The sequence below is a fragment of the Populus trichocarpa genome, chromosome 15 (genome assembly GCF_000002775.5).
Source record: "Populus trichocarpa isolate Nisqually-1 chromosome 15, P.trichocarpa_v4.1, whole genome shotgun sequence".
Taxonomy (NCBI): Eukaryota; Viridiplantae; Streptophyta; class Magnoliopsida; order Malpighiales; family Salicaceae; genus Populus; species Populus trichocarpa.
Window position 1 is genome coordinate 14,642,689 of NC_037299.2, and position 26,397 is coordinate 14,669,085.

General features: G+C 32.8%; 4 protein-coding genes across 5 annotated transcripts; all 4 read right to left on the bottom strand.

Moving 5' to 3' along the window:
- Positions 1-1,361: 1,361 nt before the first annotated feature.
- Positions 1,362-3,872, bottom strand: LOC7454481 (F-box protein PP2-A14). Its single transcript, XM_002322412.3, has 3 exons — positions 3,242-3,872; positions 3,008-3,126; positions 1,362-1,995 (listed from the first exon to the last, which is right to left on the bottom strand). Exons 1-3 carry the CDS (start codon positions 3,563-3,565, stop codon positions 1,572-1,574), a joined length of 867 nt encoding a protein of 288 aa, XP_002322448.1. The 5' UTR covers positions 3,566-3,872; the 3' UTR covers positions 1,362-1,571.
- A 5,736-nt stretch (positions 3,873-9,608) lies between these two features.
- LOC7474022 (E3 ubiquitin-protein ligase BIG BROTHER) lies at positions 9,609-14,450 on the bottom strand. 2 transcript variants are annotated; one of them, XM_002322413.4, is made up of 7 exons: positions 14,266-14,445; positions 13,263-13,359; positions 11,058-11,095; positions 10,891-10,950; positions 10,446-10,573; positions 10,116-10,224; positions 9,609-9,986 (listed from the first exon to the last, which is right to left on the bottom strand). In XM_002322413.4, exons 2-7 carry the CDS (start codon positions 13,318-13,320, stop codon positions 9,951-9,953), a joined length of 429 nt encoding a protein of 142 aa, XP_002322449.1. In that variant the 5' UTR covers positions 13,321-13,359; positions 14,266-14,445; the 3' UTR covers positions 9,609-9,950. The 2 variants fall into 2 exon arrangements, with proteins under 2 accessions (XP_002322449.1, XP_024442802.1); XM_024587034.2 differs by lacking the exon at positions 10,891-10,950 and having other exon boundaries at positions 14,266-14,450.
- An 804-nt stretch (positions 14,451-15,254) lies between these two features.
- LOC7474023 (DNA-directed RNA polymerases II, IV and V subunit 6A) lies at positions 15,255-17,666 on the bottom strand. The gene is made up of 6 exons (XM_002322414.4): positions 17,509-17,666; positions 16,721-16,754; positions 16,463-16,635; positions 16,318-16,369; positions 15,680-15,747; positions 15,255-15,533 (listed from the first exon to the last, which is right to left on the bottom strand). Exons 1-6 carry the CDS (start codon positions 17,541-17,543, stop codon positions 15,464-15,466), a joined length of 432 nt encoding a protein of 143 aa, XP_002322450.1. The 5' UTR covers positions 17,544-17,666; the 3' UTR covers positions 15,255-15,463.
- Positions 17,667-21,206: 3,540 nt separating this feature from the next.
- LOC7474025 (probable (S)-N-methylcoclaurine 3'-hydroxylase isozyme 2) lies at positions 21,207-22,964 on the bottom strand. Its single transcript, XM_024586256.2, has 2 exons — positions 22,019-22,964; positions 21,207-21,918 (listed from the first exon to the last, which is right to left on the bottom strand). Exons 1-2 carry the CDS (start codon positions 22,913-22,915, stop codon positions 21,313-21,315), a joined length of 1,503 nt encoding a protein of 500 aa, XP_024442024.2. The 5' UTR covers positions 22,916-22,964; the 3' UTR covers positions 21,207-21,312.
- Positions 22,965-26,397: the final 3,433 nt, after the last annotated feature.

Genomic DNA, 26,397 nt, shown 5'->3' on the forward strand with positions numbered 1-26,397 from the left:
AACTCTCCAAACCTACGACCCGGGTCATGAGACGAGGACAACTCAATAAAAAGAAAATCCAATATTGAGGGACGGGGGACCCACAAACCGAGTCATGAGACCGAGATAACATCTTAGAAAAACATAAAAAAAAACCCGATTTAACCAAGGTTAAAATGCCAAAACTGGCGACTGGCGACCTTGATCGTGAGACCAAAATATCCCCATAGAAAGTAGATCAAAATAGACTATGAAGCTCAATTTCCAATTAAATTAGTGTTGAATAATAAAATTTTAAAAAAACACTCAATTAAAAATAAGATAAAAAAATAATCCGTGTCTATTCGGGGTTAATCATTTAGGTACTATTCTTGAGTCATGAGGTCGAAATAACATAATAAAAAGTAAACAAAATAAATCATGAAGTTTAATTTTCAATTATCCTAATATTAAATGATGAAATTAAAAAAAATAATTAAAAAAAACTTGAGTCAACCGGGTTAACCCGCCAAACCGAATTAACCTGCTAAACCTGCAATATATGTCATGAGAGTGTGACAACTTAATAAAAAAAATTGATAGAAAAACAAATAATTTTTTAAAAAAAATTGATAAAAAAACTACTAAAATAAATAATAATATATGAGAAAAAGTAGAATAAAACCCTTTATCTTTAAGTATACAGTTAATAATTAATGGCACGATTTCTCCACATGTGTAGATGTGATGGCCACATTATGTCTCTTGATGAGTATAAAATAAAATACTCATCGCCCTTTTTTCTTCACAAAAAACAAGTTGCAGACTGACAAACTTCTTTCTACCTTCCGTTCTCAAATCATAGACTGAAAATTCTTCAATATTTTTTTTAAAAAAGAAACACGATCGATGGAGTCTTCTAAAAGAGAGCAAAAAAGGGTCAGAATGATGTGTCAAATTCTTTTCAGAGGTGTAGTGGTGGGGACAAATGGCTAAGCCCTAACTCTTCTGTGGATAAGAACGGCAACATAGCATAAATGTGACAGAAGAACTGTCTTCCTGCATAGCAGTCAGTCACCACACTCGTACTCATTGCTGTCATGCCCCAATTTGAAGACACGACATGACCCAGAGGGCCTCGACTGCCCACCAAGCTCAGTGGAATCCCCTTGAAAACAACAACTTATCAGATAAAGAAACCATATATATATTTGCTCCAGAAGGTCTGTCGAGTTCATGATTTTGTTGCCTCAAATTCATTGGCCTGTGAATCTTTTCACAACAAGAGTGCAAAAGAGAGTAGCTGGTGATTAGCACGAGTGGGTGTGATCCGATTAAGACGCTACATTTATGTGGATTAAGAGATGAGGTATCCCCTTAATCTGCAGCTCAACATAGTACTGTTCTGCAATACAACCATCCTCCATGATTTTGTCACAAATTAACAAATAAAGATCAATCCAATTTACATTGCCTGCTATAGAATATTACAATACTCGTGGACTACAAAAAAAACAACCCACCATCTTCTTTTGTTAGCTAGAGCTGTCCCCTAATATATATATATCTCGTATGTAAATCCCACCATTTCTATCTACAAGGATACAATTTGCCTAAAATTGCTTCAACTTTTCTCTGAACTCACTAGGGCATATTAACACAGAGTCTAAGCACACGCCACCTTTCGTATGTGTACAATCAATCTGCATCATGGAAAATCTGAGCTTCAATGGCGCAGTATTTGAACTGTAAACAACAAAGTCACCAGCATGGTAATGCCCCCAATTTCCTTGTTGATGCAAGTAGCATTCCGATGACGCTTGCTGGCCATTCGATGTCGAAAGCTGGAATCGAACCGGCTTAATGTCCCAACCATGAACTCGATCGACGTTGCAGGTTCGTCGGCCGAGTTTTTTCGAGGTCTTGCCTAGTTGAAGCCTGAAGAATAGGCTATATGTTCCTGCTGGAAACTCAAACTCTAATTCTCCCCCGACTTCGAACCACCATATTTGTTGAAGATATGCAATTGTGTTGAATCTACATGTCGTCAAAAACATTGAGATATACATTAGCGCTTGCATTGATGCAACTTCCATGATCCATATACAATATTCCAAATCCTCAGGGAAATCACCACAGCAACATCATACTTGTCTAATCAATCATGAACAAATTAAGATGATAGTAAAATTGTTTATGGTTAAATATTTATTATATTGAAAACTCTTAGTGGAAGACATGTTCCATACACACAAGGCATCTGCCAAGAAAAAAGAAGGACAAAAAATATTTAATTCCTCAGAGCCCACAAGACAAGCAATCCAATAATTGAATGATTGGAATAAAGTCTTCAAAAAATTTTCATCTTTTGAATTAGTATTTGCAAGTCATTGTTACTTATTGGTCAACTGTTTGCATTATTTTCTGGGAATTAATTGGCTAGAAGAACTCAAAACTCACCCATCAAGGAAAGGTCTGGTCCACTTTTTATTTCACAAATAAACAAATAATTTTATTTTCATAGCTGAGATTTTTATCTTGAAATTAGATTTGAAAGGTTGCTGAGCCAATAGCTGATATTTTTTTAGATATTTTGCAAAAATAATAATTTTATTGAGGCCATGAAAAAGACATGGCAATAATATTTCATCTTCAAGGAAAAAAAGAGATACAATTCATGAAGATTCAGTAAATAAAAAGTGTACAACCAATTATGGAATATGTGTGTGAAAATTAAGCATATTGTTTTTTTATGTGGGATTTAAACCCAAAAATCCCACAAGTTTTACTGATCATGCACCACAGATACCAATGATAAATCTTGGAAAATCTTTTTATTTGGGTTTTTTTCTCAAATTAAAATTAATACATCTTAATAATATAATCAAGAAATACTAATAAACCCTAACTATCCAAAAAAATAAATAAAAATAAAAAACATTTCAACTATGTAACTTCCATCCAAATATATATGTAGCCACAAAAAGATAAGAGAAACTAAAAAAAAACAAAATAAACAAATCAAATGAATATATAAATCTCTGATCACCTGGATTCTTCAGATGAAATATGATTCCAATATCTTCGATCATCAATCCCAGTTATCCTTAATGCCTTGTAAGAAACAGCAACACAAATCTTGCCACTACTTTTATCCAACCACACTTGCTGTAGAGATTAATCCACAAGAAAATTTAATTGTCATTAAAAAAGAGATATAGTACATAATTAATTAATAAACTCCTTTAATTTGCAGTATTTCTTTTCTTACAAAATTCTTTACCTTGGCGCCTTTATCAAAGCAATTAGGTCGACACAATCTTGCATAGATCTCTTTCTTGCTCAAACTCTCTGGACTTTGGCCTAAAACTTTCTCGACAAGAAACTTATAGTTTGATGGAAGCTTAGTTTCCCACACAAAATCAGCCAAAGAAGCACCATGAAAAGTCTTGTTCAACTTGGCTAGTTTGCATATCTCAGGAGGATCCAGGTACATAAAAATGGAAGAAACGCAACATTCTGGGACATCATCAAGACTAGGTCTTGATGGAGAAGAACCCGAACCTCCCTCGCTTTCCAAGGCCAAACTAGATGACCCAGCCCCCATAAAGAAAAACAAAGAATTCAAGAAAAAGAAACAACGAGATATATATGTCCTATAATATCAAGGAATTTGAAGTGTTTAAAGGTAGAGGAGGAGGTGATAAGTTCTTTGGGAAACTGGAGGAGAGATTGAGGAAAGATCATTCGTCACCATTTTCTTCATGTGTGAGGGAGGCAATGGATTTTGGGTTTTAAGAGAGACTGAGAGAGAGATTAGAGTAGTAGTAAAAGGGGAAAAGAAGAACAGTGAAATTGAAAAATCTTTTTTTTTTTTTTAAAAAAAAAAGAATAAAAAAGGTTGAATAAGCAAAGGATCAGAGGCTGTAACAGGGACGTGTACATGAGTGTGCATGGAATATATATATATATATATATATATATATATATATATATATATATATATATATATATATATATATATTATTTGGGTGGGGGAATAGGATATCATATTGGTGTCCACACACGGTTTTGTGGCGTGTGGGAAACCTAGCCAATCCATGATCGGAAGAATATTGGAATATAAAATAGTACTGTATTTTTAATTTATTAATGTATATTTGTGTGTATATTCAAATATTTGAGCTATTAACTTTGAGGAATAAGTTGTAAAACCTAGTTGAATTCTCGAAGGTTCAACCTATCCATCTAAGTTTATTCAAAACATTATTTTAATTATTTTAAATCTTGAAACAATAACTTCTTATATTTTTTAATTGCAAATCTCACTGGAAGTTTAATTGTGTCACGTTATAGTTTAACAAGATTAATTCTTATCTGATTTAATATAAAATTTAGTTTGAAGTAGGTCCCATCGAATCATTAAATTAACATTTTTTTTTTATATTTATTGGCATAAAATGGTTCTTAATATATTTAATTAAATGCATGAATAGATCTTTTGATTTATAATTATTAAAAAAACACATTTAAAAAACTTGTATATTTTTTTTATTAAAAATAAATTATCCTACCCGCGATGAAACGCGATTACAATAACTGGTGTGTGTATCATGACCAAGGTTACCTTTCAAGTTAATTTCATTTCCTCATGAGGTTTAGTACATTATCAAATTAATCCCAAAAGCTGATTTGCTTTTATTTAATAGAATTCTTATTTCAAAAAATTGAAGAAGCTTGCTTTTTTTTTAAAAAAAAAAAATATCATATGAGAGGGATAAATATTTGATTTTTCTTAAATGCTGGGAATGTTCTCTCGTTCATGGTTATTGATCCCATCTTTACTCAACAGGTTGCTTTGAAGAATTCAAGATTTAAAAACTAACTTGGTCAAATTTTTAGTTAAATTAATTAAATTATTGGCTCGATTAAATTTATTTAACCCAAAGATATTTCTAATGACTTGATTAATTAGGTTAAATCCAACATAATTTTAGTCGAGTTAACATCAAATTAAAAATACATTATTATTTTAATAAAAACAATTAACCCGGATTAATTAAAGAGTTAATCCCAAGGTTGTTAAAATCGCGATTTGACTCATAAAATCGTATTAATCCCAAGGTTGTTAAAATCGCGATTTGATTCATAAAATTGTACGATTTTACGAGTCAATGTAGGCTTTACGTGCTAAATCGTTCATAAAACTCGAAAATGAATAAAATCGTTAAAATCAGGTGAAATCGCGTAAAATCATGATTTCACCACCAATTTAACGATTTTACCCGCAGAAGATAAAATTGCAATTTCTATTACAGGTGTCGACCGACTATTGGCATTTGGCTTATTACATAACAAAAGCGAAAATTGCAAAATCACATTTTTTCAATTCAAACTTTCAGATTTCAATGTTTAACTTTCACAGAGAAATTAAAATTAAAATCCCTAAATTTCTAAATTCTTATTCTCTTAATCTTTTTTTCTCAGCCGTCCACGATCCAACAATCAACCACAACCAACAACCCTCTCTTTTTTTTTTTTTTCCATCATCGACGGCGCCTTTTTAACCAGCCACCGTGAGAATCAGAGTCCACACAATAACATTGACATCTCTCGGTCTTCACCAGGTAAGTTACTCTTTATCTTTTTTCACCTCTTGCAAAAAATATCATGATCTAGAATCTAGAGTAATTTATTTGTCATGGTCTCTCACCGAATCCCGGGCAACTCCTAACTTAATCCAATAACCTAATAACTCCAATTGTTTTTCACATCTGTTTTCGAATCGAATCTCGCAACAATACTCCCATTTCATGCCATGCGTTGTCTTTACGAAGGGATAGAGTGATGAAAATTACTAACTTTTGAATGCAATATCCAAATTAATGATTGATTTATCAACTACCCTATATTAATTAACATTTAGACCACCCCGTGGCTACTCTTTGAAGACAGTTTATTTGCTAATTAATTAATTAGTATAATATTTACTTGATTTGATGGCAGGATATATGTTTAAACAATAATTAACTCCCACATGTCTAGCATTAATTATCTTCCTGACAAAGAATTCGTGCTTGCACGACATTAGTCTAAAATTAAACTACCATTACACAGTTGGACTTTGGGGTGTTAGTCTCGAAGGCGACATAGATTTTTTTTTTAATATATATATAGGAATAATTTAATATCAAGTAAATACAAAATTTTATTAATTTACACATTATCTTCACTTGGTGTGGCTTTACCATGATTTTCCCTCAATTTCAACGTGGCCCAGCATTTCCAGCCTAGCTAGAGTTTATTCAACACCCACCAAATTAATAATTATTTGATTCAAAGGTGACATTTCTTTTAATTATATAGCCATGAGGTTCACGATTTCTTGGATGCTATATTTATGGTCAAAATCATAGCAGCGTGGGACAAGATATATAAATAATAAAAACAAAAATTTATTTGATCGAAAAGATATTAATATAAATATAAAATAAATTTATTTTTACAATGTTTTTAAAATAATTTTTTATATTTTTAAATAAAAATTCTGTCCTGTTTAATTTTTTTCAAACTCAAAACAACAATTAAGTACACTACATGTATGTATGTATATATATATACATTTTATTTTTCCTTAAAAAATATTAATTTTCTTTTATTAATTTAGATATTCGAATTAGATTACGTATATCTTGATTTATTTTATAAACCTTAAAATTAACAAATATAAAGCTTGTAATTAAATCTTGGAATATATTTAGCCCTTCGTAAAGACATCGCATGGCACGAAATGGCCAAGGGGGAATAATGTGTCTTAATTAAAGGAGAGAGGATTAGTTGTCTTCCATTTGGTTTGAAATCATTCAATTATTCTCAACCATATTCTTCTTCGTACATGCATGAAAGAAACTATGTCGACAACACTCCTTAATTATTTGAATATTTTTCATGTTTTTTATCTCGATTTTTCACCTCAAGATATAAAAATAATAATCTATTTAGTGCTTTATATTAATGTTGTTCAATTTTAACAATTTCAAATCAACTAATTAAAGGAAAAACTTATTTATTCTTTATTTATCATTAAGCATAAGCATGAATCTTGTACTACAAAACTTTTCTCCTTTTCTTATTTATCCCGGATTTTTAATTTAATTTTGTAACAAGAAGTAATTTTTCTAATCTAATACAAGTAAATATCCGATTTAAGAGATGGACTAATCTTTTAATCTAATATGAATAACTATTATATCTAAGAGATGGATCATGTGTGTATTTGATATTATGATAGCTTTCACGGTTGTTGTGTTTTTTTATAAAATAAATTTAAGAAAAATATTTAGTGCGATTATTAAAAAAACTGATTTAAAAAATTATATTTGATTAAAACTGTTATTAGATAGAATTTTGGATGCAAAATAAATGAAAAGCAACTTTTCATGAATGAAAACATATTATTTTAACTTCTACAAAATTATCATGTGAAACAATTGTTGAACTCAGTGTAAAAAACAGAAAATATTTAGTTAATCAAATAGTTTTTATTAAAAATAGAAGCTGTCATAACAAGAAATAATCTCTAAATCTTTATACACAAAATCTAGGGCAAAATTATCACCTAATTGTAATATATAAAAAAAATAACAAAATAACTTTACACTTTTCTTATATTGATTCATTAATTTCCAAATAACTTTACCCACACTCATCACAGATAAATTTAAAAATTTTCAAACGGAAACCACAAAATTTACACAGAGAAATTTAAAGTTTAAATATGATACTCATAAAATATAATTACTATCTCCATCCTTCACCAGTCACCATTTACCACTACCTCTAAGATCATTTTCACATGCCCCAATTTCACATGCATGGCAAGCCGGTCTCCTAGCTACCTATAGTTAATTTTTAAAATGTATTAAAATAATATATATATATATATATTAATTATCAAGATGATTGAAAATAATAATATAAAATATCAATTTATTTTTTAAAAAAATTAAAAATTCTAAAAATCCGCATGACGACAAACAGTGCAGCACCAACAAGAGGACCATCTGGCACATAACTACAAGTAATTAAGGCTGTTTTGACTAACTATTTAATCAACCTAAAGCACAAATCACGAGGGGTAATTTGACTGGTGGGCCCTAGCAATGGGCCCTCGTGCCCTCCATGGGAATCGCCAGATGGGATATAAACAAATAATAAAGAAAGAAAGAAATCAAATAATTACAAAGATTTTGTAGCCTTGACCATGTTTGAGACACGAGAGACAGGCCATCCATAAAACTAATAAGCCTTTTAATCTAAAGTTCAAGCAAAATCATACCATCCACTAATTAATATTATTAACACTTACTAATCATGTTTAGAAAGCACTTTTGAACCCTTAACCAGACGTGGGTCTGACTCAGCTCGAGTACATCGAGCTCATGCACATCTGGAACACACCTGTGTTCGACTAAAAGAGGCTACATGTGAGATAACAATAGATTGTCGCATGCAAAGATGTCTTGATGGCTGCTTTCTTGCTTGGCAATCGGCCTATGGCATTGTGGGATTGCAAGAAGGGGTCTTTGCTCAACTTTTCTCGTCTAGTTTTCTCGGCATGTGCCCCACCTCTTTTGTCCAGAAGCTATTTTAGTCCTTCTTTCTTTCTTTCTTCTTTGAAGATGTGTGATCAATTATATTGCAAGGTCTCGTCAACATTCTTCAGTATTAATTTAGATGCCATCATTCTAATTCTAGGCTTAAAATCATAGTTACAGGACCTTATCTTATGATTCCATGCTGATCGAGGCTCTAGTCGTGAATTGAATGAGTTAATCCGGATTAATTCAAGTTTTAGTCTTTTTTCAAGGTTTAAAATTGACTTTGTTTACATCCGCCGCAAATATTCTAATGACTTATTAGCCATACCAAGCCATATATCAATGTATAAAATAACTTGATACTTAGAAAAGAAAGATGCTGCAACCAAGTAAACGAATATAGAACTTTTTACCAGCAGATGCCCGCATAAAAAGATTAAAGTTCTTGGGTGGATGTTCTTTCTTGAAGTATCATATCAGCCCTAAAAAGATTTTCTACACCTAAACCAATACACATGATTTGTGAATTTCCTCCATGTAATTTCCTGGGATCGATGCTTTTTAGACATAGCATATGATTCTGCTCCAACTAGGCCCCATCTCTGGGGGGTCCAACGTAGATCAAACATGACAAGTAATGATCTCAAATCTTTAAACATGAATCACATGGTTTGGTACCACATGCTTGTCTATCAACTGGGGTTTCATAAAATCATGAAGAAAATAATTTATGTTGTAATCAGTTGGTTGGATTGTGAAAGGGTTTAAGAGTAGATTTTCAAGAGATTAAAATAGATTTTTTTATTAAATTTAATTATGGATTCAAAGTCAACCTTTCATTATGTTAAGAAACTCATTAAAGTATATAAAAAAGCCAAATAACAACTGTAATCAAACCATGCCTAACCCAAATAATTACACAAGAAATGATGACTTGAACTAGGTTTCTTGTTAGATTGTTTAAGATGTTTCTTGTTAGATTGTTTAAGATGTTTGATTTGATTAAACAATCTTGATTTGAAATTGATAGATTATAAATGAAGAAAAGCAAAAACAAAACATGATTTTCTTTAGAATTTGATCAACTTTTTAAAAGAAAGGAGGAAAAAGCTAAGTGGCTGGCTAAATGTCACAAGGCCATTAGACAATATACATCCTGGGGGGAAGAATTCATTAGGGTACTTAAATACACTGAACTTAAGATGGGAATAATTTCCATCTAAAAAGGGTAGAATATCTATACAGGATTTATTGGTTGGCAGCGTTTATTGTTCTCCTAGAAGAGTAATTATTATATTAGAGAGGAATAGCCTCACTTATGATACGAGCATCTTCAGAAGCGGCAGCTCTAGTCTCAGCCATGCTACCATGTCAAATGCCAAAATGAACTATTCAAACAGACACCTCCTCCTTGCAGACACAGCAATCCTGCAAGAGAAAGAAGAAGAGAGGGTCAGGTATAACTTTACAAAGGCACAGCGAAATAACTTTGAGAAGATTACATTTAGTAACTGCTAAGCAGAAATCAACATGTCAAGGCAAGAACAAACAACTTACCTTGTGATCTTCAAGCCATTTTTTAATGCAATCCTCGTGATATTGGTGTGCACAGGGCAATGTGATCAAGCGATCCCCCCTCTCGTACTCCATTTTGCAGATGACACACCTAGATGCAGGCATGAGGAAGAATTAAAGAGGATAATAGCATGATCACAATTGAGAAGCTAGTTTTGGAAAGGTTACAGGTATCAGCGGCCAGGCACTATCGACAGCATAGCCATGGTCTTTTATTTGCATATGCATGTGTGTCTATGTGCCCATGCTTATCACTTGCAGATAAAGGTTGTGCTGAATAGAACTTATAATTGAAGTTTATAGTTATCTTACTCTGTATCTCCTCCTGATTTGCCTTTGCTGCTTGATGGACTGTACTTGTGAATAGGCAACCTAGAGACTGCTTGCTGTGACACACCTTGGCTCACACTGCCCAAGGATTCTTGGAATCGATTCGTTTCCTACACAAAATAAAAGAATCTCAAAGTTATGTCCATTTTATAAAGATGGCAGCAAGAACTTGAAAGTCAGATGATAAGAACAAGACAAATGCCAAGAATTCTTGAACATCAACACATATGGAAGACCGACCACTTTGATTTTCATTGCATTTGAAGCCACAAATTCAAAGTTTTAACTGATGTTCCAAAAGAATACAGAGTTTACACAGAATAGAAGAAGACAATCCATGCAATCCTTTAAATATTCTCACATGTGCATCATCTATTTCTTTAACAGGCTGAGCCAAAATGTTACCACTGGTTTTTTGAAAGCCTACCTCATATGACATATTATCTAGATCAACTACAGGTCCAGCCTGTGTTTGAACATTAGACACCTGATTGAAAAAGTAAGAAAATAGAAAAACTTGACTCAGTAGAACACACAGACCTCGAAGAAAAATAGAAGAACAAAAAGAAATGAGTAAGGGGTTCATAATCTTACCCGCGCAGTTCCTCCACGATTATCCTCCCATGCAGGATCTGTAGAGTTTCACTATTTTGGTCATATAAATAAGGATAAACCTAAATAACAGAGGTAAATGTAAATGTTGAAATCAATTCAATACCCTTTAAAAATGTCTCCTCTGAAAAAAATTACAGAGAAAAGATCAATGCATTTTAGTCCCCACAATAATGTAGAGACTGGAAAAACCACCGGGAGTGGTCCAGTTGTTCAGGGTGGGTCTAGCCATTTAGGTGACTCGAGTTCAAATCATTCCATTGCCAACTAAAGAAAAATGGAGAGACCATATGCCAGGGCAAAAATGAATAAGTTTATTCAACTGAAACCTTTAGAACTTCTACTCAAGCAATTTCATTACAATAATCAGTTGAATTCATCACCAGGCCACCTAAGAAGTGTATACAGATAATAGTTTGAAATATTGAAACTTCTGTCAGCCAATTGCATGTCTGGGGTGAAGAATATAACAACATTGGACAAAGTCATATGCTATTCTTGCTGAAAAAATCAGGAAGTGAACAAGCTTTGCATTTTAAGATCAAGGATACTCTAAAAGGGTTTCAACTTTAAATTCAATGAGATTTGAGAATGCTAGATGGCTCATTCAATTGGCATGCTTTGCCCAACAAATTATGCTCAAACTTTGGAGCTAGGTAATAACAGTGGAGGGTTTTTAATCCATTCGAAGAGAGCCAGAGAGACAAACATGAAGCCACTACAAGTTCCTACAAGGCCTATCTTTTATGCTGTGTAGTTACAAAGGAATGTTGTGATACTACGAACTGATGCTAGTTGTGATTTGCAGGTTCCAGATATTGCAAGTCCAAGCCCTTGGCCAGCATGTAATTCAGTTCCATCTACAGTTATTTTCTATTTGTGGAGTTTTGATTTTTAATTTGAGCCTAAGAAGGTGTGTTCAGGACTGAAATTATTTGGATAATAAATAGCCGACTTATTTTGGTAGATTTTAAAACTTGCTGCACGAGAAATGTGAGTCTTTAGCAATCACACTATTGAGTCACACCCCGTCTAGCACTTGCCAAGAGTTATCCACGAAGCTTAATCAATCACCAAATACGATTCAATTAAAGGTCTAAAGTTTTTACCAGTTAGACTTCCAAAGTCCATCATATAAGGAAATACTCCCCAAACTATCCTCCATCTCCTGAAATTCTCTAGCTAAAGCTTCATCATCTTCCAAATATGAATTATACCTCCCATGCCATGATTGTCCAATCATTGCCCCTGAGAACTGCCCCCAGTTACTGCTTTTATACATTGATAAAAGGCTCTAGTTATGTTAATTTTATCAGTTTGTATTTACTAATACAGAAATAGGTCAAATATATTCTTAAGTGGCACCATCAATACAGCAGATTTCCTAAAGGGGTTTCAAGTCACAACTTCTAAACATTGCTGTTGAGGATGCTGGATGGCTGACTGCCACAGCTTTTCCCCACCTTTAGTTTTTTATGGATATTATATTAGGCTTTGGACTTGGTACTTATAGTGAAGGTTTTTCTATTTCATTCAAAGGGATCCACAATAAACTGACACGAATGCTATAAAAAATCTTATGAAGGTCCAACTCAACTCAATGCTAAAAAGCAAGAACATTTACTGTTGCTTATTATGATGTGTAGTCACAGTGGAATGCTCCGATATCATAAGGCATCAAGAGAACTGTTTCCATAACTCAAAAAATGTTCCATATAATCACCATTCTTAAATAAGAGTACCCTAAAATCTTCTGTTAAACCAGACAAGTACAGCCAGTAAAATAGCGTAGTGGTGAGAGCTCTGCTCTTGATGATGTCTAGACCACAAAATTTAATTAGCCAATATACTAGTTTACCCAGATTATTTGAAACCTACGAACTTTTCTCATGAAAGTCTCTTTTTAATCTTATTCAACTCAACCCGAACAGAATATGGAAAAAAAGTCTGGTTCTAATTTTATAATATATTTTTTTGGTTATCTTGAGGTGAGGCCTCTGTACGCTCCGAAATAAAATCATTGGCATTCCTAGTAGTCCACTAAGTACTGCAGATTTTAAAATATCAGTGCAACTTTTCATCATGCAGAGTATAGAGTTAGGAACAAACTCTAGCACTTGCCAATAGTTAGCCATCAAAGGTAAGCAATCACTAAATAAAGATTAAAGTAAAGATAATGGTTTTTACTAGTTGCTCTTCCCGAGTGTCCGCCATATATGGACATATTCTGTAGTTTCCTAGTCATAAATTCGTCTTCGTATGCTTCATACTGGGAGTATCTTCCCTGCAACATATTTAGCCAAAGAAGTGAAACCTTAAATTTACAATCATCAAGAACACAATTGTCTACATAATTAAGCAAAAAGAAATGCTGAACTAAAAATTTGAAGTACATAGTGCAGAAAAGAGTCTGTAATTCGGTCAGCATCGCCAAAGAAACAATTATAAAGTCTAGATTCTAGTGTATCCCAAGAATTTGAATTTGAATCATTTCCAGATCGGTTTCCCTTCATGACTACCACCCAACAGATTGGAAGCAATACTATTTAGCTCCGAAAATTGAAGATCCCTTCTCTTACTTTACCTTTCACATCAAACTTCTCCTTGAACTTATATAGACGTGAAATTCATTACTCTCATGAAAAAAACCATTTATTATTATTAACTACACATTAACAAGAATCATTTGTGATCAAATCAACACTATATCGCATCAAAATACCCTCTTAATTCTCACTTTCATTATTAAAAGTACTAGTCTTTCTCAAAGTTAACTACGAAAGTTCAATACTTTACAATATTTCCAGGTTATGCCAAAGCTAATAATGAAATAAATTAATGGTTACTAATAAATCATAAATTAATTATCTTAGACATGTAAAACAAAAAAATCTTTACCTGAATCAAACCCATAAAGCATGAAGATGTTCATGGATAGATATAATTACTGAGCTTTAAAGCATACAATAAATACACCACATGTGCTCATGATTGAAATACTACAGATTATAAGCATGGAAAACAAAAATAAATATCACTAAATCGTGATCATAAACATCAATATCAAATCTTTTCTACATTTTGTAACTTAAAATCTTGAAAATCTGAAATGAAAAAATGGGTTCTTGAATTGAGCATTCAAGACAAAACTCATTAAAAGTTAAAGAAAATGATGGGTTTGGTTCTTTACCTTCTCTTAACAAGTTGGAGCAGAGATCTGCTTCTCCTCATCATCATAGACTTTGGTTTGGCACAGAGAGCTCGAAACATAACTGGGTTTTTTTGAAGAAGAGTTGATATCACATTTAAATTTTTAAGGAGAAATATCAATTGAGTCCTAGATCTATATAGTCATTCTCAATTGTATCCAAATTCGATAAATTTTATCAGTTAGATCTCCAAAGTTTTCTATATATTACCAACCGTATCCTTTTTTCAATTTCCGTCTATTATTTTATGCACTAAAATGGCATTGATTTAAGGAAATTTTGATAGAAAAGTTAATGAACATTAACATTTTTGGTGTAATGTGCATATTTATGTACTAAAATGACATTATTTTGAAGAAAATTTGACAAAGAAGTTGATGAATATTACCAAAAAGATTTAATTGAGAATATCTTCGAAACATTTAAGACCTTATTGATAAAGTTATAGGTTTGGGATTCAATTGAAAATGAATATATATTGGGTAGGATATTTTTGGGTTTTGTTAACATCCTCTTAATTTCATACTTAAATGCAAGGATCTCATAATGGTTAATGTTTCTTAAGGTAATTACAATAGTCATGCAAGTGCATTTTTCAGGATGTTTTTGGGTTTATCTAGGAGATTGCATTTTTTCTAAAGAGAGTAAATCACCGTCAAGTGTAATAACATGATGGCAGTTGAACCCTGAGTGTGGCAGGAAGATGGTTAAGCTTCGGAAAGCTTCTGAGTAAGAGCAATCACTTAGGAATCCATCCATCTAGCCAGCAATAAATTCAGAGTAGGCAATATTTTGCAGTTGATTGGTAAATCCAAGAAAATTTCTCTTCTATGCCTGGCAGAAGTAGAATAGAATCCTTCTCAAGTCCCCTAATCGTTCATCCACCCAATCTTTTCCTTGGGAAACTTCATGGCAATTACTACTGTGACAGACATGCAATTGTAGAGCCAGAACGCACTTTGCACTAACATTTGAAATTTAAAGCACCCACATTCCTTTCTTTCTAGAAATCACAAGCATTTCTAGAGTTCAAAAACTGTCATGACACCACACATATTCAGTTTAGTTTCACAGGTCATGTTCTGAGCAATTAGAACATTGATGTTTGGTTACATATCATACAAGGCTTTAAACTATCAATTGATCAAATGGTAGCATGAATCACCAAATAATGATTGCTCAATCACCTCCCACTTGCCTCTTCCACGAGTCCTCTACAATTAGCTCATCAACTCCCCAATCTTCATAACTGGATAATTCCACAGGATGTGTTAAGGAACAACAAGAAACTAGAATGAACAGTAAACAAAATCAAAGGAGAAACATGCTGTACATTCCCCCCTTCCAGGGGTGAAATCAATTTGCTAAAGGATAAATTTAAGCAAATAATCTCACCTTCCATCAGGCAGGTAGCGACGGATGGTGAAAGGTATTTTTCGTTCACGAAGCTCCTTCATAGCAATCTAATTAAATGAAAAATCCAAAATATCAAATTATTAAACTATGAAAGACAGGATAATCTATGACCAGTCGTCCTATAGTAAATTGTTCCTACTCCAAAAACTTATTACCCAGATTCTCAGCAAACCCACATATATTATAGTGAGAAACAGATATATTGTTATGCATAACTCTGTTATGAAACATGCGAATGAAAAATTAAATGGTGAGTCAAACAATTGCCATCCGACAAAAAAGCCCAAATGCATTCTTATCAAGTCAAACTTACCCTCAGATGGCAAAAGTGTTCAGAAAATAGTTTTGTGGATCACATGTACACTTATTATGACATATATACAAATGCTATGTCGCGCAAACTGCAAAATACATCAACTGTAGTGTCTTTTTTAACCCAAAAATGATATAGAGTTGCAAAAATCTGTACACATACAGGTGCAAGGCACCAGAAAATTCTGTTCCCATACAAACCATATCATACACTGCAAGTAGCACACCAATAGCAACAGCATCATTCATCTCTATAAAAGAAATCATCTAATAATCCAACATAAATCGCAGTAAAATAATCTTACCTCAAGTGGGTCAGTCTCACCCTCCAACTCAACCATCACAGGAGCATTCATGCTGCAGAGCCAAAGAAGAAATTAGCAACATAAACTCAATTGGATCAACCCAATTCCACAGTGACAAGGTTTGTTTGGGAAAAAATGAATAAACCTGATCTGAAGTGCACGGGTACCCAAAATTCTGGCACGCTCATATTTTGTCATAAATTTCGATGTTTTACGAGGCCGCTCCACTGGTGCCTGTTCCTCTTTATCTTCAGTTTCAATTGGTTCCCCTGTGTCATCTTCATTGTTATTGTTCTCGGCATCTTCATCAGCTCCTTCCTGTCCAAACATTTCACCCATATTTTAAATAAAACAAGATAGATGCTTCAGTTACAGAAAGCAAATCACAATATCAACTACTTACTTCAATCTCAGGTTCTGCCGGCTCATCCTCATATCTGCAACAACAATTTAGAAAACCTTACACATGTTATTTGAACACCAGACAGAAAGGGGGAAAATAACTCCAAAAAGCAAGGAGTTTGAACACAGAATTTGCATGATGCGTGTATTCTGAGTAGTCACAAATATTCGAGTGGTTTCCAAAATCTAAAATAACACACTCCGTAACGTCACCTCGGGACATTAACACAGAATCAAACATTCTATAACCTATACAAAAATTAACAAACTCCGCTTCCAGCAATCAAATAGCCAGCATAATCTTAGTCTCGAATCTAATATCAAATTATAACGAAATCAAGCCAAACCATTGACCACATCAACCTATCTATACTTCTACCAACAACACCTGAATCAAGCCAAACACAGAGCAACTGCTTATCAAATCAAAATCATTACTTCATGGGCTTACAATATCAACAAAGCAGAAAACTTTCCATCAAATAACAATCATATTGGCACTATAAACTCAAACTTCAATCATGAAAAAACAACCAAAGAGCATGATTAACAATATAAACAAAAAATAATCAAATAGCAGAAAATTACAAAGTCCCAGATGCAAAATCTTCCTAATGACCTCAAATATAGCAAAAATTCATCATTTCATTCATTTGCGGTGTGGGAAAACAGAAAAAAAATTCGTTCTTTGTACTACCAAAAGACAAAACCCTATTTTCCCTCCGTTTTGCAAAGAGAAAAGAAACCGTAGCTCATTTTATATAAGAGATAAAAGGAAAAAGAGCAAACCCCATGTCAACATCATTGTATTCATCGTCTGCCATTGTAAATTCGTGAGGATGGAAGCAAAGCTTCTCTCTAGTTCTTTGAAGGTCTAAAGCCCGGTCTGTTGCTATGGAATGGGAGAGAGCTGGAAACCTTTGTCGGCTTTGCTTTAAATGTCGGCCCGTTTATTTCTCTTAGTAAAATATCTTTATTTAGTCCCTCTAAAACTCAATTAATATCATTTTCATCCTTAAATCGTTTATGAAATATTTCTTTCGTGCCTAGTTCTTGCGCTTTTATTTTTCTATAATTTTGTACTTAATTTTTTAATTCTTAGGTTTCCTTTGATCTCTTGTTGTCTTTCCTTATTAGCCAACTTTCAAGTAAGGATAGAAAGTTTTTCGTATCCTTTTTGACAGACCAAGAATTTTCTACTTCCAAGAATTCTTTGCTTTTTGCTGCTTTATCAACATTCTGTTTCTGTTTAAATCTCGTGGCTTCAATTTTAGCATTAAAGATTTACATTTTCTCATCAGCTTCAGAACTTTTGCTGAAATGATCAATTCTAGGCAGATGACTCGTAACGCCTGATTCCTTCGACTGAAGAGCATTTATACTACAGAGTACAGACCATCCATGATTAGAGCTGGACAGATGAAGAAGTGAAACCTCATCTACATGAAGTTTCACGATATATGTCCTTGTGCAATAGTCAAGCCTGCTAGGATTTTCGTTGGAGAATTATACGATAAGATAAGAAAAGTCAGAATTTCTTCTGTTCAATGCCTGCATTTTCATATAATTAATGTATTAGGTTTGCACTAAAATAACAACAATCATTTTCAGTGACTAAGTGCAAGGCATCGAAAGAGACTCAATTTATTATAAATTAAAAATTGCTGACTTTTGTAAGGCAACATCACTATCCATCTGAAAAGCATATGTGATTCAGTTAACATAAATAAATATAGCATAAATCCATATATATAACAGACTCCAAACTTTTCTGATAGAACTTCTATTTATTGACTGCCATTAATTTAAGTACGATAGCATGACTACTTCTGTAAAGAAGTTCTTAAATTAGTTTACCACATCGGCGGTCAAGGACATTGCTATCGTAAGGAGCTGTTTTTGACAGATATCTCCCAGAGAGAAAATGATCATTAGTTTTGAGAATTTCAGTTGCTGCCATCTTAGATGATCCAAGCCCCAGTGAAATCAAAGGGCCATGAATTTTGGCGAGGTGTTTCATTGAGATACGAGGCCTTTCTCCCACATGGAGAATGTTGCCATGGCTTAGGACCTGGTGGAGGAGACTCCCTAGTTGAAGATGGTGACCTTATGTGCTTGAGGATGATAAAGAATATTAAGAGGCAGAGAAAGAAGAAAGGGAAGGGCCAAGAGATTGAGCAGTTTTGTGAAAGATGCTTGATCCATGTCTTTGAGAAGAGTAAATTTGGTTTAAATCCCTGTAGTTCTATAATTATCAGCTCCCTCCTCATGTTCCTTGTCCATTGTCACCATTTTCATTCTTTTTAAATTTTTTTTTTAATGTCAGTGTTCGGGTTAACTTGTGTGTATCTCGACTAATTCTACAAGTCCTAAAGTTAATGATCATGTAAGCCTCCAGTAGTCCTGAAAAAACTTGAATTCATGATAATTAAAAAAACAAACTCAAAACCTGATCAGTTGAGTTACAATTCAGAATTATACCTAATTAAATTTAATATTGAAGACTTGGTATGAGAGCCATCAAGTGGGCTTCTACCTTGTGGCCGAGATGTGCTAATGGCCCGAGCCGTCCAAATCTTTTGAGTGAGATACAAATTACAAAATCAAAAGAATATTATTTTTTGATGGACACCCAATCTATATAATTGTCCAAGTAAGTTTCTAAGTGCCAACTATGTAATTGTTTATGTCGTTTAATAATGTTTTTAAATTGTTTTTAAGATTATTTTTTTTGGTAGAACCAAGGGTATCTTGAGCGCTGGCTCAGACTAATCCCTTTACGCACCGGGTGACAAGTGCTCCCCAAAAGGCCGACTGCAGACGAAGAGAGGGGTCGAACCCCAGACCTCGTAAGCGACAAGAGCGTGCCTAACCACTCCGCCAGGATCCCATGGGTTTTTAAGACTATTTTTAAAGTATATTTAATGTTTCTTTTGGATATTGTACCATTTTTAAAAATATGTTGATATATAAATATTAAAACCATTAAAAAGTAACCATGTTATATTTAGCCCAAACACATTTTTATAAAAATAAACAAATAACATCACTAATAAATAAAATTATTAAATCTAGTACAGCTCATGATAAGATCTAGATCTAGATTATGAATCAACTATATTAATTTAAATTGACTCAAATCAATCTAAAATAATATTATTTAAAAAAAATTTAAAAATTAAATTAAATTATTTTGATTTTTTCTCAAAGTGAAATATTATTTTAACTTGTTCAACAAAGTCTTATTTAATTTAATTTAAAGCTTTGCTTGTACTAAATCAATTATTAAGATCTCATCAAATTAATCATATTAAATTCAGTTTAATAACATTGTTAATAATGACAACACACACAGAAGCACAATTATTAAGAGCATTTAATGCAATAACGTTATGGGCTATTGATGTCCTCAAAAGGCATAGCGTGATGGTAAAGAGTTTGAGATCTGCACAGCAGATCTCGAGTTCGAGTTAGGGCATATATTTCTTGTAAGAGCCTGGGACAGCCGAGATTTTACTCGCTCACCTGGGCCCATAAAAAACGCTTTTCGAAGAGTGAAATTTTCTCGAATAAAAAAAGAAGAAGTTATGGGCTATTGACTCTAAATAACATAAAAATCATCAATATCATCCACATAGCATTTAATTTCAAGAAAGTAATTTTTTTTTGTTATGTTTAGATACTGTTTCATAATAAAAAAAAATGAAAAAAATAAAAACATGAGAGACAAAAATAAAGAAATAAAAAGAATTTATCATTTAAATAATTTTAAAAAGAATTTTTATATATATATTTTTTAAAAATATATATTTTATTTGTTTCTATTTTTCTATCTCAAAATAATAATCTTATCTTAGGGATAAAGGGTGTTCCTTGTCAATGGCGAAGGCAGGGGGCTGGTAGGGGTCGGCTACCTGCAAGAAAAATGTTTTTTTCAGCCATTTTTTTTGTTAATATTTATAATTTTAATAATAAAATAACTAAAATTTTAATTTTTTTAAAATAATTTTTTTAATTTTATCTCTCAAATTTTTTTTCTTACTCCGCCGCTTCTTACTTTGCATTATAAATTATTTTATTTTCTTGAAATTGACGTCAAGAATGTGGACTTTCCTACTATCAAGGCGCTATTTATGACAAAGATTATTTTTATTTTTATTTTTATTTTATTGATTTAGACGAGATCGTGAAAGTAAGAATACAAAAGTCAGGTCCTCTTAGGTGGCTGCCAGCAGGTCATTTTCACTATGTATTTTTCCTTTTGTTGGTCATTATTTAATTTATTAGTAGTGATCAATTTGAGAAATTTTAATAACTAGAAATTTTATAATTAAACAATAATTACTTATATCCTTTCTATTAAAAAAACAGAGAAAAATAAAAAAAATACATTTCAACTTGGCTGAAAATACCTTTTCCGGGAATCTTAAATTTAATTTTCTCTTTTATTATCTATTACTTCTGGATTCAAAGTAAAATTGAACAAATGCAAAAATGAGCAATTTGCCAGTTTTTGATTTATAAGAGTGAAATCAAATTGCACAGAGTATCAATACATTGACGAATTTAAAGCCAGAATCAACATTTTGAAACTCAAATTCTTCGTCTAGGAACAACAAGTAGAGGCTGTTCCTTCTGTAATGTTATGCCAAACTTTTCACTCATGTCTAACATGGCAGGATCCTCACCGTTTGGAAGAGACCAATCGAAGTAATATAACAAAGTGGCGATAATCAAATGAACTTGCTTGGCAGCCATGGGTAGTCCAGGGCAAATTCTTCTTCCTGCACCAAAAGGTAGAAACTCGAAATCCTGCCCCTTGAAGTCCAGATCAGAGCCTAGGAACCTTTCAGGCTTGAACGATAAAGGGTCTTCCCAGAGCCAGGGATCACGCCCTACAGCCCAAACATTCACAATCACTTCAGAATCTCTTGGAATCGTGTAATCCATAACCTTACAGGTCTCAAGAGCTCTGCGTGGAATAAGAAATGGCACAGGAGGATGTAACCTGAGTGTTTCCTTTACACAAGCATTCAAGTAAGGAAGTTGAGAGACATGGGATTCTTTCAGCGAATTTGTGTCTGTTTCTCTCTTTATCTCCTCGCTAACTTTCTTCAAGACTTCTTTGTTCTTCAGCAGCTCAGCAATTGCCCACTCTACTGTCGTGGCTGTTGTGTCTGTGCCTGCACTAAGCAGCTCCTGCAAATCAAGTAAAAGAAGAAAGCAGACGAGCTTAGGCTAATAATCAGTTTGGTTTGTTTTGTTAATCATGTCTGGATTTGATTCGAAGTCTGCATACCAGAGCCAACCAATTGATTTGAAGATCTTCGAATCCGTTCGCAAGAAAAACATCCAAGAAATCGCTTCTTGGACCATCGTGGACATGCTTTTCTCTTCTTTCCTTGATGTATTTTCCCCATATGTCAAACATTTGATTAACACATACTGCCATCTTTCTTTTTAGACCTTGAGGATCTATACCTCCAAGTATAGGATAAAAATCAGCAATATTTGGTGTAGCCCCTAACTTCATCATCCTCCACATAAGGCTTTTCAATCCAGTAGTAGCTCCGTCATCTTCCAATCCAATCAAATCTACAGAGAATAAAAGGTTAGCTATTGTGTTAAAAACAATAGCAAGCACAACTTCTCCAATACCAACAACCTCCCCTTCTCTTCTTCCTATAAATCCCACCATCTCCCCCATCTTCTTCTCTCTCAAAACAGCTTGTGACTCTATTGCTTTAGCTGAGAATAGCTCGTTCCTGCACAAGGCTCTCAAAGACTTCCATCCATCAGAGCACTGTGTGGCCCAAACAATTGATATGCGGTCAAGGACATGGTTTTCAAAAAGAGCTGCTTTAAACACATATCTAGCAGAGAGCAAACGGTCATGAGATTTCAGAATTTCAGTTGCTGCCCTCTTCGAGGACCCAACAATGAGAAGTTGTTTTCCTAGTTTTAGTGAGATTAAAGGGCCATGAGTTTTGGCAAAGTTTGCCGTTGAGATATGAGGCTTTTTTCCAAAGTGGAGAATGTTGCCTATGATAGGCCATGGCTTGGGACCTGGTGGAAGAGACTGGTTTTTAGAAGAGGGTGAGGAAACGCACTTGAGGATGAAGAAGAGAAGAGGTAGAAGGAGGAGAAAGGGAGGAGCTAAGAGGTTGAGCACTTTTGTCAAAGATGTTTGATCCATAGTTTTGAGAAGCTAATTGATCTGATTCCCAACATAATGACAATTCTAAAATAATAATCTACAAGATATATATCTGAAATTAAAGGGCCATGGCTTGAAAACTGAGCAGTCCTTGTCAATTTTTAGTATCCAACTGAAGTCTGAAGACTCTGAACACCTACGGTTACTGTTCAAACTTGATATTTTTTTTCCCCTCTGCCCAATTTTTATTTTTATTATAGTTGTGAGATCTGATTGATTAAAAACATTTGTATCATTACATTATTGGATTAATTTATAGATTATTCAACCATTCTAGATTAATTATTTTTTTTATTAAAATAATGCTGTTTTGATTTTTAAAAAAATAAAAATAAAAAATTATTAACTAAGTTGATTTGGAATTGATTTGACTTAATCAATCAAATTAATATAAAAATCGATTCAAATTAAAACCTGTTTTGATTTTAATTTTGGATCATAGATTTTTTAAGTCGATCAACCAAAATAGACCGGATTTAATAATTATGCTTTGTACAACCAAATATTATAATTTCTCATCAAAGAAAATTAATTGAATTTAGAAACATCATCCCTATAAAAATAAAATATAGTGTTGATGTTCACATGAAATTTTGATAACACAATATACCTAATCAACTTCTCTTTTTCACAATAAAAAAGAATGCTAAGAAAAAAAAATCTGAGACTCGAGTTGTTAGTTTAATTGATAATTTAAAAAAGATAATTTAAAAATACAATACTAATTAATAATCTGACAAAAAATATGATAATGAAAAAAAGATAAAAAGAACCTGATTTGAGCCTATACGGATTATAAAACAATTAAATATTGAATGATGAAAATTAAAAAATATATATAATTAAAAAAAGGTTTAAAAAACTCGATCCAAACCCACCTAGATCAAGATGCAAAATTTTTGACTCAGTCGTGATACTAAGGTGACCACGTTCAAAAGCAAATTGAATAAAATCATGAAACTTAATTATCGAACAACAACATATTGAAGGGAAAAAAAAGTAATTTAAAAAAACAATGGAAAAATTATGATTCAATCTAGGTTAACCCATAAAACCTGCAACCATGGACATATGATCAGAATAACCCAATATAAAGAAAAGAGAAAAAAAACAAAGATTAATTTCTAATAAATCAACTATTGAAGGATGAAATTAAAATAAATTAATTTAAGAAAGGACAAAAAAAAATCAATCCGCATTAACTTTTGAAACTGGTGACTTTGGTCAAGAACCCGGGACTAACCTCATCGCAACGAAAAAAATCCGAGTCGATTCAGGTTAAAGAAAATCCGAGTTAACTTGGGCTAACTTGCAAACCCCTCGACTATGAGCATAATATTGAAATAACCCAATAGAAAGAAAATGAAAAAAAAAAGATAGGAGGATCAATTTCAAATAAATTAAATATTTAATGATGAAATTGAAATAAATCAATTTAAAAAAAGGATCCAAAAAAACAAAAGTCAACCCAAGTTAACCTTTGAAACTGGTGACTCTGGTCATGAACCAAGACTAATCTCATAGAAGGCAAAACACTAAAAAAAAGAAAAAAAAAAAACATTAGCTTTAAAAAAGGGGAAAAAACCAAGCCAATTCGGGCAAATCTTCTAAACAATCTCTAAAAATTACAGCCCGTGAAATCCTTGATCCAGGTTAAATCAAGAAATTTAATTCTCAATCACTTTAATTTTTAAGGATGAAATCGTGAAAAAAATATTCATTTAAAAAACTTGTCAAAGAAAAATGATAGTAATAAAAAGAATGGAGATCAAATTTGATAAAAAAAAAATAATCCATAAAGGATAAAATTGTAAAAAAATGATCCCAAATAAAAAATAGCAATAAAAAACTGAGAACTAAATTTGAAAGATTAAAAATAAAAGGGGGTGAAATAAAAAAAAGTAATTTTATAGCTTCTCAAAAAAAAAAAAAAAAGTGGACCAGATTTGAAAGATTAAAAAATAAAAGGGGATGAATTAAAAAATATTTGTAATTTTATAACTTATTCTAAATAAAAAAATAGTAATAAAAAGGACAAGGGCCAAACATGAAAGAAAAAAAAATTGAAGGGGTTGATGCTGAATTCGAGGAGGAGAGAGAAGAAAAAGGGAAAAAAGAAATGATCTTCAATGCGAAACTAGAGGCACGTTTGGTCCACGCACTACGCCATCATGTAAGGGATACCGAGACCTTTTAAATGCCGCCCGAGAAGACGATGTTTGGTGGCCAAACGGTTCCACACGCGCCACTTGAACAACGATAAGGCCATCCACATGCGGTAGCATGTTTTTTTATAATAATATTTAATATATGTCAATTGTAAAAATGTCCATAGGTAATTGTCGCACGTCCCCGCGCGGTGTCCGATTGATGATTTTTCATTCGTTTGCTTGATTTGGGAGTTGCCACCTAGTATTTGATTGAGGGTTACTAGGAAATCCGAATTGTCAGAGATTCGAGGGTAAGTGACTGGTTGTGGTTAGGGAAGATATTAGCACCCCTAGAGCACTCAACCTGAGGTAAGCTGCTTTGCGGTTTGACGTGATTTGAAAATTTGAAATATTAGTCAAATTCTTAAGGCTTTAATAAATCAATTATTAAATCTCAAAATATATGTAGAAACGTGTTCTTACATTTTTATGGGAAGTACAACATGATTTTATTTGTCCTTAAAATACTTGACCATATACAAATTAAAACACTGAATTCTTTGTCCTTCTTATTTTTTTTTGAATTTTAATATTAAAAGAAAACATACATAAAAGAAAATACAAACACACACACTAACATCGTTTTTTTTACTATGCTCAACTCAGACATCACTTTTACATATTACAAAATATCAAAAGTTCAAAATAAATCAAACACTAGTAATCTAAATATACACAACAATGTCTAAAAATTACAAAAAAATAAATAAATAAATTCTCGGGAACAGTGCTGGAACAATGGCGGCGCATCTCATCCACGCATAGAAATACTGGTAACATTAATGCCATGCATTTTCTTAGTTGTTATATATTCTATGCCTCACGACTATACAAACTTTTCGTGGGAGGAAGTTTGTGCCAGAAAGCATTAGTCCATGAAATATTGTATACATGAGATTGCATGGAGGGTTAGAGATACCTCCACATCCACATAGCAACATCAAAACTAGGGGCATAAGCTAATAATAGAAAGCTAGACGAACTCCTTCAAGGGCTCCAATGGTTGGAACCTCTAATTTTCTAGTAATTTATTTGTTGAAGAAACAGGGAGGCACGATGTGATCAGCAGCTGGACCAAAATGCACATTTTCTCCTTACCTGGACAGTATCTACTCGACTGGATTAGCCTAGCTAGCCGACCCACTTACTCCCCAAATCCCACTTACAAATCATCATATAATTATTTTATTAAATAAACATTTATCAATACCATTTAATATTCCAATCTCTCCCCCTCTAACTTTCCATTTC